Source organism: Eptesicus fuscus, chromosome 2, assembly GCF_027574615.1.
Source record: "Eptesicus fuscus isolate TK198812 chromosome 2, DD_ASM_mEF_20220401, whole genome shotgun sequence".
Lineage (NCBI taxonomy): Eukaryota > Metazoa > Chordata > Mammalia > Chiroptera > Vespertilionidae > Eptesicus > Eptesicus fuscus.
In genome coordinates this window covers 52,831,276-52,848,352 of record NC_072474.1, presented here as the reverse complement: position 1 = coordinate 52,848,352, position 17,077 = coordinate 52,831,276, and the positions used below count along the sequence as shown (strand labels likewise).

The window sequence follows — 17,077 nt, the reverse complement described above, 5'->3', positions numbered from 1 at the left end:
GATGAATGTGGTGTGTTCTGCTGGAGCACCAACTTTTTTTTTAAAAAAAGCTTTTGTTTTTAAGTTAAGTGTTTAAACTGCAAATAATTTGTAGATTTTTTTTTTTACATTAAACTACATATGGTATATTTTCAAGTAGGCTACAACTTTCATGCATATGTAAAGGATTTTTTAAAAGATGTAATAGAACTATCCATGAGAATATCTTCGGTGTGCACTGTCAGAACTCTGGTGTGCCTTAGAAATTGCGTTTGTTCCCCTCTTCCATTGGTACACGGCCAGGAAGCCCTGCTTCGCAGCACTTAGCAGGGAGAAAGGACTCAGACTGCTATGGCGCAGCAATGCCAACGGCCTTAATTAAGATCCGTGTGCAGGTCAGCCACGTCTTCCAGCATCAGAAACAACCTTTATTCTTAATGTTACAGTTGGAAGGCCCAGTAAAAACCCATCGCTGCAGGCTGGCGGCCAGCGACCGGCCCAGCGCCCATGACGTGGCCTCTGTCACCAGCGAGGCCATTGTGTCGCCGCCACACGCGCTCGGATCGCGCGGAGGAGCGGGGCTCCGGGCAGTTGGGGGTGCCCGCCGGTCCGCTGCCCTCCATGAGGAAGATGCTCGCCGCGGCTGTGTCCCGCGTGTTGCCCCGGGTCGCCCCGAAGCCCGCCAGTAGAATGCTGGGGGCAGCCGGCAACTCTTGCAGCAAGGCCACGTTTGACATTAAGCAATGTGAACTTTACCGTTTGGAGGAAGGTCCCCCGGTCAGGGCCGTGCTCACCCGGGAGGAGGGGCTCAAATACTACCGGGCGATGCAGGTGGTTCGCCGAATGGAGCTGAAGGCGGATCAGCTGTACAAACAGAAGTTCATCCGCGGCTTCTGTCACTTGTGCGATGGCCAGGAGGCTTGCTGCGTGGGCCTGGAGGCCGGGATCCGGGCCACGGACCACGTCATCACCTCCTACCGGGCTCACGGCCTCTGCTACACCCGCGGGCTCTCGGTCCGGTCCATCCTCACGGAGCTGACGGGGCGGAGAGGCGGCTGTGCTAAAGGCAAAGGGGGATCCATGCACATGTACGCCAAGCACTTCTACGGGGGCAACGGCATCGTGGGCGCCCAGGGGCCCCTGGGGGCCGGGATCGCCCTGGCCTGCAAATACAAGGGCAGCAACGACGTCTGCCTGACCCTGTACGGGGACGGCGCCGCCAACCAGGGTCAGATCGCCGAAGCGTTCAACATGGCCAGCTTGTGGAAACTGCCGTGCGTGTTCGTCTGCGAGAACAACCTCTACGGCATGGGCACGGCGGCCGAGCGAGCGGCGGCCAGCACCGACTACTACAAGCGGGGCCACTTCATCCCGGGGCTGCGGGTGGACGGCATGGACGTGCTCTGCGTTCGCGAGGCAGCCAAGTTCGCCGCCCACCACTGCAGGGCCGGCAAGGGGCCCATCGTGATGGAGCTGCAGACCTACCGCTACCACGGGCACAGCATGAGCGACCCGGGCGTCAGCTACCGCACGCGGGAGGAAATCCAGAGCGTGCGGAGTAAGAGCGACCCGATCGTGCTGCTCAGGGACAGGATGGTCAGCCAGCAGCTGGCCAGTGTGGAGGAGCTGAAGGAAATGGATGCGGACGTGAGGAAAGAAGTCGAGGAGGCGGCCCAGTTTGCTACGACGGATCCTGAACCGCCTCTGGAAGAAATAGCCCATCACGTCTACAGCGATAACCCTCCGTTTGAGGTCCGCGGCGCCAATCAGTGGATCAAGTTTAAGTCCGTCAGTTAGAGGGAGGCGGTGGATTTGTTTTTCAGTCCTTCGAGGGAAACCTTTCATGGTCAACTTGAAGAATATGTGTGCCCGGTTTTGTGAAGGAGGGGTAAATAAAGTCCAGAAAACAAAAGCCTGGTGTGTGTTTTATGGAAAGAAACGGAGAGCCTTAGGAATCTATTCAAGGAGATTAAGAGAGAGCAGTGGGAAATGTACCCTCAAAGAAAGGGATAGTTCATTCAGTTGTACATCGTGGCATTAAAAGACACCATGAAGTTAATCACTTAGTAATTGAAACGATACACTGAAGCCCATTACAATTTTCAAGAGCTTACTTGAGCAGACATTGGTTAGAACCAAGCAGTGCCAAACAAGAGGTAGAGAGAAGCCATCCTCCCGCAGGAGCTAGGGGAGAGGGTCTTCTGAAGAAGCAAAACAAGGAAGTCACTTGATTGGCCACAGCTTAAGCATTGCCTTATTTAGAAAAGCCTAGTTGCCCAGGGTTTCTGATTGGTTGTTCCTGAGTTTCTTTTTCTTTTTTAAAAAAATATATTTTATTGATTTTTTACAGAGAGGAAGGGATAGAGAGTTAGAAACATCGATGAGAGAGAAACATCAATCAGCTGCCTCTTGCACACCTCTACTGGGGATGTGCCTGCAACCAAGGTACATGCCCTTGACCAGAATCGAACCTGGGACCTTTCAGTCCGCAGGCCGACGCTCTATCCACTGAGCCAAACCGGTTTCGGCCCTGAGTTTCATTTTCCCAGGTTTTAGTGCATTGACTCTGGCTTAGGTTTTGGTTTGATTACAAAGGCTACTGAGGCATTAAGGCCACCTTAGTCTGATGGCCAGCCACCGTGTTTATTTATACAGTGTGGATATCTTAAAAGAGCTTTTTAAATTTATAGACGTCTATAATAGGAAAAACAGAAAAACAAGTATTTAACTTCCCAAGTTGTTTGTTGTAATAGTTCTATTTGATTTAGCTTTAAGTTATTTTAGTAAATACTCTTATTCAAAGAAAAAAAAAGTTCTCCACCATGCCAGGGGTTTGTGAGTAAAATCACTATCCTGAGCTAGAGAGGTAATTTCAAGCCACACCAAGGAATCAGGACAATTTACTGCTATGCATCTTACAATCGTTTACTTAAATTAACCATTAATACTACCTACTATAATAGCATGCCTGTGAGCATACACATGCATGCGTATTCAATATTAATGATGCAGCCAGTTAAGACTATTTTCCAATAAAACGTGATATATATCAGGACAGAGGGACATAAGAGATGGACATTTTTCATGGTGTACTTTATTGCAATATTTTTAGTATAACAACTTAAAGGAAAAATATAAAGTAAAATCGAGGGGGGGGGATGGAACTGCATTTTGCTTTAACCTTCAAGTTAAAGCTACTCTATTTTGTAGTCCGTGTTTACTATTATTTGTTGCATAAAGAACTGTCTTGGTAAATTTCAGACTGAAAAATGAATGAGCAGACATGGTGACATCAAAGAAACTGAGCAGAGGAGGTGATGTTGATAAAAAGTTGGAAATAAAATCTGCGTTGGCAAGAACTGAACATTCACAGATAACTTTTTTCAAAGGAAAAGCTCACTCGGATTAAATAAGTGTGATTTTCTCTGCAGGGCAATACCATGTCAATTAGCAAGTCACGACTTTGTGAAAACATTTTTTTATGGTTATATTTGACTAATGACCTAAAAGCCTATTGAGCATGATGTTCGGCATATCTTCCTCCTCTGAGATAGACTTACTAAAGTTGGAAGTCAAAATTTGCCTGTGATTTAAGAATCAGTTTACAGAAAACACCAAAAACTCAGTTTTTAAAGGTTAAATCCCATCACTAGTAAAAACAGTTGTAACTATGCATGGTGATGAAAACAACTTACTTTAGTGATCATTTTGTAATATACACATATAGCAAGTTGCTATGTTCACCTTTAACTAATATTACATTATATATTAATTTTATTTTTAAAAGTTAAATCTTTTCTTTATTGTATCAACTTCTACAAATGAAAGATAGATAGTTTCTAACAGAAAACCAAATTTTAGAATTCTGTGAGTGCATGAGCGTGTGTGTACACATATGTACAAGCTTAATCTCCATACCTTTCCCCAAACAGGTTTAAGCAAGTAAGATAATCTTAACATTCTGAAGTGAAAAAAACAGGGATAAGCATTGGTTTGTTATAAATCAGTGAAGTTACTAATGTGTTTTGAAGAATAGTATTTAGCTTTGAGTTACCTAGATTGGATTCTTTACATTAGAACAAAGCATTTTATTGCAGTCAAAATAATCTCATTCTTTGACAAGGATTCTTCTACATTTTATTTGTTTGGACATATATTTTCATAAACCTGCAAGTGGAAGATAAGCTGCTAATTAAAGCTATTTTCTCTACAGAAATCATTTAAAAAGTTTGTTTATATTAAGGACTCCTTTAATATCAGTAAAATTTAAGATGTAAATAATTGATTACAAATGAAACCATCACTAAACCAAGATGCACAGATAATTCATTTCAGAAAAAAAAAATCTAATTTTACCATATTAGAGAAATAAAGTATACTTGTCACAATCTATAATAATAAAAGCATAATATGCTAATTAGACCAGATGACCTTCTGGATGACCTTCCAGACAAAGCCACAGCGGTAGGGCCGAGGCAGAGGCCAAGCCCCTTGCATGAATTTCGTGCATTGGGCCTCTAGTATACATTATAAAATCCCATTAAAGCATGGAGTTTTCAATGTTTTCTCTATTAAATGATGTCCGGGCTTTTGTGTGTACATTCAGAAAGTACAGTCCTATTGCTGGTTGTACACCATTCTGTAATGATACAAAACAAAACAAATAAAATCTGAAAGAAGCAAGTTCCAAAACAAAAACCCTGTTGTTTTTTTCCACTTAGATCAATGTTACTAAAATGTATCATGCTGTAATTTAAAGAGGTATAGAAATGCAGCAGTTGACTATTTCCTGCCTAACTACTGTGCTACTCAGTCTATTTTATCCACATATTAGTAGACCTAATAAGTCATGATGGCCATAAGAATCATATATGTGCTTTTTGTGTCTGTCTTCTTTCACTTAGATGTTTTCAAGTTTTGCTGTAAGATACTTCAGTGTTATATTTTTTTATGGCTGAAGAACACTCAATTTTATTTATCCATTTATTAGTTGATGGATATTTGGACCTTTTCCAATTTCTGGCTACTAAAAATAATAAAAGCTAGTATTGATAAGAAAAAGTTCAGTCCTTTGTTTATAAACACAAAGATAAAAAGAAATTTTAAAGGTACTAGGCAAAGGTAAGGCAATAGAATTTCTTTTTTTAAAGGCTTTTTATTTATTTTTAAAATTTATTTTTAACATATTTTTATTGATTTCAGAGAGGAAGAGAGAGAGAGAGAGATAGAAACATCAACGATGAGAGAGAATCACTGATAGGCTACCTCCTGAATGCCCACATTGGAGATCGAGCCCACAACCCGGGCAGGGGCCCTTGAGCAGAATCAAACCCGGGACCCCCAGGGACCCTTCAGTCTGCAGGCTGATGCTCTATCTACTAAGCCAAACTGGCTAGGGCTGCAATAGAATTTCTTATGATACAATCTCAATTAGATAAAACAACTTGAAGACAAGTGTTAAAATATTCTACTGTTCTAATTGAATTTTGATTTTTAATAGACTTTAATTTTTAGAACAATTTTATTTTTATGAAAAACATGGGAACCCATGAACACACTTCCCATATGCCCTGCACCCAGCCTCCCTGATTATTAGCATCTTAGAGTAGTACGTGGGAAGGAAGGAGTAATCCCAGCTGGCCTAGGTTGCTAGAACCATGCATCTCCCCAAGGAAGGCCTGTCTTCACACGCCAGGGAGATGATTTCTGAACCCTTGGAGTATTCTGCCCAATGAGAGTGTTTCTGTATACCTGAGGCTTGAGCCATGTTGTACTAATTTGTCCAGAAAAGTTTATCTTATGTTCCCCTGTTACTCCACTCAGAGGAGATATCTGGAAGCCTGATTTCTCTTGGACTTTTCTCCATGAGTCTTTACGCTTTGCTGATTTTGCTCTCTCTCTTTTTACTGTAACGACCATAAGCATAACAACAACAAAATTCAAGTTTCTTAATTTTATAGAACAATGACATATGTAAAAGAGGAGTCCTAGAAATATTAAATGACTAATTCAGGCTCACACAGTGAGTAATAATAAGAACTATTAATCATAGCTACTGTTCTTTTCTGCTAGGGTGCTTTTGAGTGCGAGACAATATAGCTTAGTACTTAATATATATCATTTTACACAATATTTGAAATAGCCACATAATATGAGCATTTTAATCTGCACTTTACAAAAGAGGAAATTGAGGCTCCAGTACATTGTTTAAGATTGCATAATTTATAAACGGTAGAGCTAAGTTTCAAAGCCAGGCAACAAAGTCCATATTTTGAAAATTGCTTTTTATTGTATTGCTTTCTTATCATTGCTTCTTGTAACACTCAACCATGTAATAGGTGACAAATTATGTTAAGAAATGAATGAATGGAATTGAACTAGAACCAAGGGATTTTATCAATTACTTCACTATAAACAGAATTCAGATTTTCAGGCTCCGAATAGAAACACAAACTAAAATTGAGAGAAAAAAGGACACAGAGTATAGGAAGTACCTGAGATGAAAGATAGCCACAAATTCTGTGATACTCCTTCCACTGAGAGTGGGATTGATGTTCTTTCCCTTTGAACCTGGTGGGCCTGTGTCTCCTCTGATCATTAGAAGGCAGCAGAATGATGCTGTGCAGTTGCAGGACCCAAGTCATAAGAAAAAGGCAGGTTTTGCTTCACGTGTCTTGGATCCTTATCTCTGGGAGTTGTGATTCTCCATTTGAGAAGCTCAAGTACATCAAGAACCCCCTGCTAGAGAGTATATGGTCACCAGTTCCAGCTGACTCAGTCTTCCAGCCAAAATGGCAAAGACAATAAATGTGTGAGTGAAGGCCATCTTGGGCCCTCAGGAAAGCCCATTGCTCACTGAAAGCCAACAAGGGACCACAATGTCTTGAGGAAAAGAAAAATCACTAGCCAAACTGCCCAGATTATCAGTGTAAAAATCGCAAGAAAAACAAAACGGTGGGGTTTAAGAGTCTAATTGTTGAGGTACTTTGTTACATAGCAATAGATCATGAGAATAGGAAGTGGCATTAAACTTAACAGAAATGGGAATTACATTCCAGGCCAAGACTGTCAGAACAAGTGAAGTCTAGTAAACCAAGTCAGAAGCAGAAAGCTTATATCAATGCAAAGGTTCACAATTTAGAAATCTCAAGGGGGAAGAAATGAGCCTTCAATTAAAATAAGAAAGCCCATGAATAAAACTACCATTGTTCAATATATATTTTTCCACCATCTGAAGCTGGTTTTCATATTAACTTAAGTACCTTAAACATTAGGTATTCAGGTTTTTATAGTAAAATGTTGTCAACCATCAATCAAGAAATACACTGCAGATTATATCTGCCATTTCCCCGACAGAGGCTTTTCTCTAGTCCAGTTGGAAGTTTTCTTTGGATTGGTGAGTATCAGGCTTTGCTGAGTTGAAACCAGCACTTGAAATGCTAAGGCTGTATGTGATCTCCTTGGGAGAGCACAGCTCTTCATGAGCAGTCTACCCAAGTAGTAAAGAGGAACCTAGGCAGCCAAGCACTCAGTTAACAAAACCTGAGAGGCAAAGCTGGAATGAAGTCAGGAACAGAGCCAAATTGGTGGATATAGATAGTAAAGAGACAAAAGTTGGAACCAGAGGCCAAGAGAATAAGGTGGATATTATCCTATATCATAAAAGCCTAGGTGGCATCACACTCTCACGCAACGCCCTCGTGTGACATCGTCACAAGATGGCTGCCACAAGATGGCCGCCACAAGATGGCCACACACACAGCAGGGGCGGAGTCCGGCGGCCATTCCGTGTGTTGAGGCCTGGGGGTCCCGTGGCTCTGCGGGGTGCAGAGGAGGCTGGTCTCAGTGTCTCCACCGTCTCGCGCGGAGGAGGTGAGTCCCAGTGGAGGAGGCAGGTCATGGCAGGGGAGGGAAGTTATGGGTGATCAGGCCGGCAGGGGAGGGCAGTTAGGGGCTATCAGGCTGGCAGGGGAGCAGTTAGGCATCAATCAGGCCAACATGGGAGCAGTTAGGGGATGATCAGACTGACAGGCAGAAGCAGTTAGAGGCAATCAGGCAGGTGAGTGGTTAGTCCCAGATTGTGAGATGGGGCCTAACCCGGCAATCGGACATCCCCCCGATTGGAGAGGGTGCTGGCTGGGCTGAGGTACCTCCAGCCCCCCACCCCCCATCCCCCGTGCATGAATTTCATGCACCGGGCCTCTAGTAAGAAATAAGGACAAAGGGAACTAGAAATAGTAGGCTGGCATGTTAGTGACCTTTGTGTTATCACAGAAGTCAATACCTATTGGATGAATTGAGTCAGTAATATCTCATGTATTGACAGTCCCTTTAGAACCTAATATTTCCTGTCAGTACCATTTGGTTTTAAAGCAATCCAGCACTTACCTGACATGGAAACAAATTAGAGTCTGGACTTTTGGTGTTATTTAAACCTGGATTCAAATCATAGCCCTGTCATCCATGAGAAATGGAGCTGTGAGAAAATGACTTAACTCTCTGTATCTGGTTGATGCATATGACTGTTGTAAAAGTTAAATAGAGTTATTGTAGCTTAGTTCTAGGTACACCCAAGATAATCAATAAATGGAAATTTCTGGTACATAGGAAGAGAGAGCTATTCACTGAGAAGGAAAGGATTTTGAAGATACCACTTTTCCTCATATGAAAGAAATAAAAAAAATATTCAATTTTATGTAAATAGCTAGGTGCAAGGATTGCAATGGTCATAAGAACATTGTGAGATCAGGCCTAACCTGGCAGTTGGACATCCCCCGAGGGGTCTCATACTCTTGACAGGGTATGGGAAAATAAAAGGTGGCTGAATTTGTGAAAATGTATTCCACACTCAACCTCATATATCCACCATTAGACACAGAAAATAGTTATGAAGGACAAGCAAGTTTGGACAGTGAGACAATGGAGGAGTAATGGAAATCCCCAAGTTGCAACCAAAATTTATTCAGTATTGATCTATAAACTACAGTAAAGAATGTAGAAATTGTTTAGATATTACTGTGGTAGAATTAGGGCTGGAAAATACAGATTTTGCCATTCTATTATAATATAGATGACTATAGATAATCTTAATTCCAGCAATTCATTCAAAATCAGCTCCACTCCTCCTACTGTAGAGTTCGTTTTTAAAGATTGCTCCCAAATATTAATAAAAGCAATGGTCTGATCAAGGTTGAAACAAAAATTCAAACCCAAACTCTCCATTCAATCAGTACTATAATTTTGTCTCATTGACTTAAGTCATGTTTGTCTGATTCATGAGGTTGATCTATGCAGCAAGGAGCAAAGATAAGAGGTCTCTGTACTGGAATTTGATAAAGAGAGATGGAAATTTTCTGTTGAGGTTATGCACAGGAAAGAACACAATCAAATTAAGGAACACTAAAGAGCAACAAAGACAGTTCATACAATACTTTCCTTTTGACAGGCCAATAAATACTCAAGCTGAATAATTTACCAAAAGAAAGAGAACCCACTCAAACCTCATGACCTTTGGAACAATGAGCAGAAGTTCAATTATACACAACTGTTCTATTAGAAGGCAGCTTTCCAGGCTGCGTGTTATTTCAGCAGTCATATGTTAGAATTATTAAAGAGGGAGATCACTGCCATTGTCGTTTCTGTGTCCTGCTATAGTTTATTGCTTCTTTTTTTAAAAAAAAAAAACACAAAAAAACCCTGCTGTCACATGAAGTAGCACTTTGCCAAAAAAAAGAAGGATAAAGTAAGGGGAAGCAATTATTTTAATAATATTTCTGGTGAGTTTGAGCTATTAGATTTCAGTGGAACACTTTATCTGCACATTACTAGAGTGATACTGTCACTTTAGAAAGTACTATATAATTTGCTTCCATTAGAGACTCAGAGTAACTTGCCAGCAGTACCCAGAGAATTTCTCCATCACCACCCACATGGTCTGCAGTGTTGCAGAGTGCGCAACTCATCAATTTTTTTGGGGGGGTATATCTAGGTTCCAAGAATTGAAAAGCTTTCTCATTCACTGGTGTCTTGTAAAATTCTATAGCTGCCCTCAGACAAAAAGCTATAGAAGTCATATTGAATATCACATACTATATTTTGAAACCAAAGAACTACAGTTTACTATCAGGATGAAAGCATATTATGAACTCAGTTCTTGGAGAGGTAGCACATTTCTTGTGATTTAAATTATCTTAAAATTCCTTTGTCATGGTTTTTATTCAGTGATTTCTGAAACTCACTAAGCATTGCTCTTATTGCATTACACAGGTTATCAGTGAAAAATTTAAATGTCACCAGGCCTATAAATTGAGTTTACTGCCTGTGTAGTGTAGGGATGAGTTGCAAAGAGTGTGACTTGCCTATCCATATTATCCGGACTACTTATTCACTTTGTTCTATCCCATTTTCTAATAACCCTATCACATTCTATTTTGTCAAAATTTAGTATGAAACAACATATGTGATGAAAATTTTATTAGTGGGAAACCTTTCAAATCTCTAAAATCTATGAGCCTTACATATATTAGCTAATTTAGGAAGAAATTTGTCATATGTACAATAAGCTTTACATGTGTGTAAATGTTTCCTTTGAGAATACACTTGCTCTTTTTATTCCTTAATAAGGACTTTATTTTTGTGTTAACCCAAAATATTAAGGAGCAGGTGGTAACATTCTGTCAAGTGAAATGAGCAACAGTGTAAACACTATATTTATTAACATCATTCCTAAATATTCTCTAATAAACAGCATTAAACTACTTACTATTCACCATGAGAGTATAAAAAGCACATTGGAGCTTCAAAATCAATGACATGTTGCCCTCTATCCAATGCTTCTCTTTGGCAAAGAGAAAAGAATCCACTTCTCAAACTCAGCATGCCATTTTTTAATTCACACTTAAATTTCCACTTGAGGAGGCAAGCCAAAACAAACTCGTCCTCCCTGAGATGCACCCTGGGAATAAGTGCCCTCCCAACTTTAATAATTATCTGAGAACAGTCTTTCTCCCACTCCCCCTTTCCATCTGAATAGCAGTTGCTTATTAGGACCTAGTTGTTTTCTACTCCTCTATTTGCATAATTCACAGATGTCAACCTGCTGGCTCTCTTTGTCCCATAGAATGATAGTCTTTGTTTGCTGAGTGAATTGTTCTCTCTTTGCAGCTAACATGAGGGATATACTGTGTAAAAGTTGTAAAATGAAACAACTCTCAGCATTTAAATCGGTAGATATTACCTGCGTTAGTTAATCATGTCCTGCTTCAAGACTTCCTCTTCTTGTATAAATTAAATTATGTACATGCCTGAAAAACAGTATGTGTATTTAGGAAATCTTTATTTAAACATAGGAGAAGTTAAAGATATGTAAATAGCTGTTACTGTCACATGATTCTTTATATACCATCCTTAAAAACATATTACAGTACTATACATGGAAGTGTAATATTACTTAGTTACCAGAGCTTGGTAATAAAAATGAGAAATTATGGCTTCATATCCACTCACAATAACTTCTCAGCAATTACATGGAGAGTTAAATAAAGTGTTTTCTCCAATTGATATTCTATGCAATTCAGCCTAACTCTGCAAATATCACATATTTTTAATACAAATGTTTCAGCATTTTCTTTATCTAAATTAGTAAGAAGGCATTTTTCAGAAGAAAGTGATACACAAGGTCATAGTAGTATAAATAAAAGAGGCACATGTTTGAGTCAATAGGGTCTCAAAGACAATAAATATAATTGTGTTGTACGGTGGTAGCAGAATTGAATGAAAAACACTTCTGATCAGGATATTTATCTACAATAGCATTTGGGAAGCAAAATATTTGGGCTCCAATAACATGTAGTAAAATTAGGTTTACAAATATCTAATTCAATTGGGATCTTTCTGGAGTTTTATTGCATTAAAATTTTTCTCTGTTCTTTCAAAATGGGCAATATTTACTGTAGATTAGTTCATCCAGCAGTTAAGTGCAGGCAAAATTCATTGCGTTTGCTTATCTTTATTGCAATTTTGGATGAGGATTCGTGGAAGTGTAAGTTGATGTTAACAACCATATATCATGGCATAATTTTGTAAATATAATTAAATAATAGTGAACATAGATTCTTAATGTAGAGTCAGTTTCTTTGGCCAGGATTCAGAATCAGCTTAATTTATTTTTTAGAAGAAAAATGGGGTCTTTGATGGTAAAAACATGCAATCAATTTTATGGTTTCCATTTTTCGTTTGCAAGATGCCAAACATATAGAGGATGCAAGCTAATCACTATGTAGCGTTATCTTTTCATTTTATACATGCCAATTTCTTATATGTGCAAATAAAACAGAAACTAGGGTCCATATTACTCAATTATGATTGTGCAGGATTGGAATATCTGTACTTCACCAAGAAAATTTCCCTGATTTCTGTCCTATAATTAGCCAGTTATGATTTGCATGAACTTCTAAGGTCTTATACTGAACATTCTAAGACCTACTGGAAGGTATGTAGTATTTGAACCCAAGTATCTGAGGTAATTGTAGAAAGAAATGAGGAAAGTTATACACTTCCTAGTGGACACAGGGTAAAAAATGCAGTTGGTTAGACTATATCTAATCTCTGCTTTTCTCAATTTAACTACAAATGAACCAAATTTAATTATAATAAATTTTGTATGAAAACCAAAGATAGCAAGCTTGCTCATTATCCTCAGCACAGAACACATGGTAAATGTTCCATAAATAAAGAAAAAATATATTTTTACTAAAATAGGGAGAAAAATTGAATATGTAGGTTAGAAAAGGAGAAAATGAGAAGTTACTTTTAAGTAAAACCGGCTTTCTCCATCTGACTTTTCCTGAAGAGGTACTGAGAATAGATTTCTTGCCCCTTTCTTTACTGGTAAATATGCATATAACTCAAAGATAGAGAAAATCAAAGAAAAGGTTGCCTAAGACTATTTTATTTTAACCATTGTTAGTATGTAATAGTAGCAGAGGCAACTTGGCAAGCCATATGCTAGTAAATGATATATGGAAAGTCATAAAGCCTTTCAGACATAATGTTTTGTTTTTTTTTAAACTATCCCTCCTTTTTAATAGTTATCAGTGGTACTAGATGTTATTGATTTAAATTAGATGTCCCTTCATACTTATATGACCAAATGATTGAATAAATAAATAAACAAGAAAAGAAAAATAATGAACAAATCTCCCATGCAAAAGATTTTTAAATAATTTCTGTACATACTCTGCTCTCAAGTAGGTGAAGCACAACTTCCAACTCCTTAAATGTGGGCTGTGCATAGTGGCTTCCTTTCCAAAAGTACAGATTGAAAATAGGGAAGTTTGGTAACTTGATAGTTAGGAAACCTGACAAACACCACCTAAGTCAGGTGTTCAAGTTCAACATCAACAATGATAAATCATGTTGATAGTATGTACCTTTGATATGATGGGATGGAAATGGCACTTTAACTCCATGGTCTTCCCAAGACATGAAACCCGAGTTTAATCACCAGAAAAACATCAAAACCTATTGAGCCACATTATACCAAATGCCCGATTAGTACCCTCAAGGTCATCCAAAACAAGGAATATCTGAGAAACTGACAAGAGCAGATTACGGAGACAGGAGGACTAGTAATACAGAACTCTGAATGGGATCCTGGAACAGAAACCTGACGTTAGGTAAAAACTAAGGAAATCTGAATCAAATATGAACATGAATGAATAATAATGCTTTAGCATTGATTCATTAATTGAGAATACACTAATGTATGACATTTATAATATACTAGAGGCCCACCACACAAAATTGCGCGAGACCCAGACATGGTGTGCCAGTGGGATCCAGCGTCAAGTTCCCGCTCACCCGCGCGCGCCTTGCCGCACACGCAGCCTCCTGGTGACCAGTCTTTGGTCGTTATGGTGTGACGGCGTCACGACCAAGGGGTTTTTATAATAGAGATACTAATGCATCAGTATTGAATCATGAGTTGTTTGATATTTTAAAGGAAGATATTAACAATGGAGGAAATTGAGTGTGAGGTATATGGGAACTCTATACTATCTTTGCAATTTTTCTGTAAATCTAAAATTGTTCTAAACTATGAAGTTTAATAAAAATTCTTATTTTTTTTAAATTAGTAATTTAAAAATTGGATTAATTTTTATATTCTCATAGAACTTCAAGTCCAAAAATATATTTTAGCACTTATTTATTAACCTAGTATTTAATTAATTTGCCCCCAAATATTTATTTATGATAAATTAGGGAGAAAAACTGAATATGTAGGTTAGAAAAGGAGAAAATGAGAAGTTACTTTTAAGTAAAACCAGCTTTCTCCATCTGGCTTTTCCTGAAGAGGTACTGAGAATGGATTTCTTGTCCCTTTTATCCAAAATTAATTTAATTCTTTCCCAAAATAGATGGACTATAGCCAATTGATGATGTTTCCTTAACACTCAAAACAAATTGTTTTGAGTGTTAAGGAAACATCATCAAATTTATAAGGCCTGTTATAGGGTAAAGAGGGAAATTCCATCCAATTAGGATTTTAGGATATTATAAAGTATTAATGTATTAAAGGTTAATTAAAGCTTTATATAAATAAATGCTTATTAATGCCCAAAACGCTTGCCTATAGTCCATCTATTTTGGGAAGGAATTAAATTAATTTTGGATAAAAGGATAAGTAAGTTCAGATTAATTTCACTTATTGCCTACTTGTATTTTACTTTTGTATCTTACTGCATGCAATAGTATGAATTTTGAATAAACAAAAATATTAAACATATTAAAGATACTTGAACTTAAATTATTATGAAAAATAAGATATTACTGTTTCAGTCTAATTATAATAGTGTGTAAAGTGTTCTCCCTTATTAAATCAAAGTTTAATTATCTTAAACACTCGGCCCAGTTAGTTCTGTTATGTTGTATCCAGGCTGCTACATGGATAAATACCTCAAGGTGCATAATCTCCTTGTGTTCAGATAATAAATTTGCTAAATTGGTTCATTTATTTTTATGGGAATTTATATTGATAATATGTAGTGTGGAATATTAAAGTAGATTATCAGGAGAGATTTTGAAAATATTATCAGTGAAAATTGAAATGGGAACAACTTACAATTTGTCAATAATCAGATCACGAACACAGAGCATTAAACATGGGAATATTAGAAAGATTTGAAACAAATAATCAAATACTCTGCTAAAGCATTTATAATTTCTATCTAAAAGGTTAAAGTCTAATTCCAGATCCTGGGTAAAAATGGATCTTTTTGGGTTATTTATTTTTGTATACATCTCTTCCTAAAGAAAAGAATCTGAATTGCAACATCTTATTTCCAGTCATGATCTGGGATGAAAGCAGAATGACCTGACATCTATAATACTTCAGTGGCAATTACAGCACAGTTAATATATCAATTTAATTAAATTCCTATAGTGATTCATGACATAAAATATCAAAATAAGTTAACTTGCACTGAAACAGACCAAAGATCAATGCAGTGGGCAGAGATACAATGAATTAAATTAAAGTATAATTGCCATCTACTGAAAAGATTGTGAGCATAAGTAGCTTGTGTTTTCTTTTTTGTAAAGCAATCTTTTAGAAAGACATCACTTAGGAAAGTTAGATAAGATAGATCCCAGCAGTTTCCAAAGATTCCTAAAGTCAGCCTTAAAACAATGTCTAAATATTTTTTTACTGTATTTTAAAAAAAGAATTAAGGAACTACGTTTGCATTAAATAGAAATAAATGGAATTCTTTCTTTTTTAAAAATAAATCTTTATTGTTCAGATTATTACAGTTGTTCCTCTTTTTTCCCCCATAGCTCCCCTCCACCCCGTGCCCCTGCCCTTAACCCCCCTCCACTGTCCTCATCCATAAATGTACAATTTTTGTCAAGTCTCTTCCCACATCCCCCACTCCCTTTCTATGCCCCTGATTCTATTATATTCACCAGTTTATTCTGTTCATCAGATATTTTATTCACTTGATTTTTAGATTCACTTGTTGATAAATATGTATTTGTTGTCACTTTGTTGTTCATAATTTTTATCTTTACCTTTTCCTTCCTCTTCTTAAAGAATACCCTTCAGCATTTCATATAATAACTAGAGGCCCAGTGCACGACATTCGTGCACTGGGGGCGGTGTCCCTCAGCCCAGCCTGCGCCCTCTCGCAGTCCGGGACCCCTCGGAGGATGTCCACCTAAACCAACATGCAGACATTTCCTGAGAAGTCCTTAGCACTGCTACCGAGGCAGGAGAGGCTCCCACCACTGCACTCGCCAGCCGTGAACCCAGCTCCTGTCTGAGTGGTGCTCCCCCCGTGGAAGCACACTGACCACCAGGGGCAGCTCCTGCGTTGAGCATCTGCCTCTGGTGGTCAGTGTGCATCATAGTGACCAGTCATTCTGCCATGCAGTTGATTTGCATATTAGGGTTTTATTATATAGGATGGTTTGGCGGTGATGGACTCCTTTAGCTTTTTCTTGTCTGTGAAGCTCTTTATCTGACCTTCAATTCTGAATGATAGCTTTGCTGGGTAAGGTAATCTTGGTTGTAGATTCTTGCTATTCATCACTTTGAATATTTCTTGCCACTCCCTTCTGGCCTGCATAGTTTCTGTTGAGAAATCAGCTGACAATTGTATGGGTACTCCCTTGTAGGTAACTAACTGTTTTTCTCTTGCTGCTTTTAAGATTCTCTTTTTGTCTTTTGCCCTTGGCATTTTAATTATGATGTTTCTTGGTGTGGTCCTCTTTGGATTCCTTTTGTTTTGGGTTCTCTGCGCTTCCTGGACTTGTAAGTCTATTTCTTTCACCAGGTAGGGGAAGTATTCTGTCATTATTTTTTCAAATAGGTTTTCAATATCTTGCGCTCTCTCTTCTTCTGGCACCCCCATAATTCTGATGTTGGTATGCTTAAAGTTGTCCCAGAGGCTCCTTACACTGTCTTCATATTTTTGGATTATTTTTTCTTTTTGCTTTTACGGTTGGGTGTTTTTTGTTTCTTGGCATTTCAAATCTTTGACTTGATACTTGGGATCCTCTAGTCTGCTGTTGGATCTCTGTATATTATTCTTTATTTCAG

General features: G+C 38.4%; 1 protein-coding gene across 1 annotated transcript; it reads left to right on the top strand.

The window, feature by feature from the left end:
- Positions 1–471: 471 nt before the first annotated feature.
- On the top strand, positions 472–1,871 carry PDHA2 (pyruvate dehydrogenase E1 subunit alpha 2). Its single transcript, XM_008143530.3, has one exon. It carries the CDS (start codon positions 487–489, stop codon positions 1,774–1,776), a length of 1,290 nt encoding a protein of 429 aa, XP_008141752.3. The 5' UTR covers positions 472–486; the 3' UTR covers positions 1,777–1,871.
- The last annotated feature ends 15,206 nt before the right edge of the window (positions 1,872–17,077 follow it).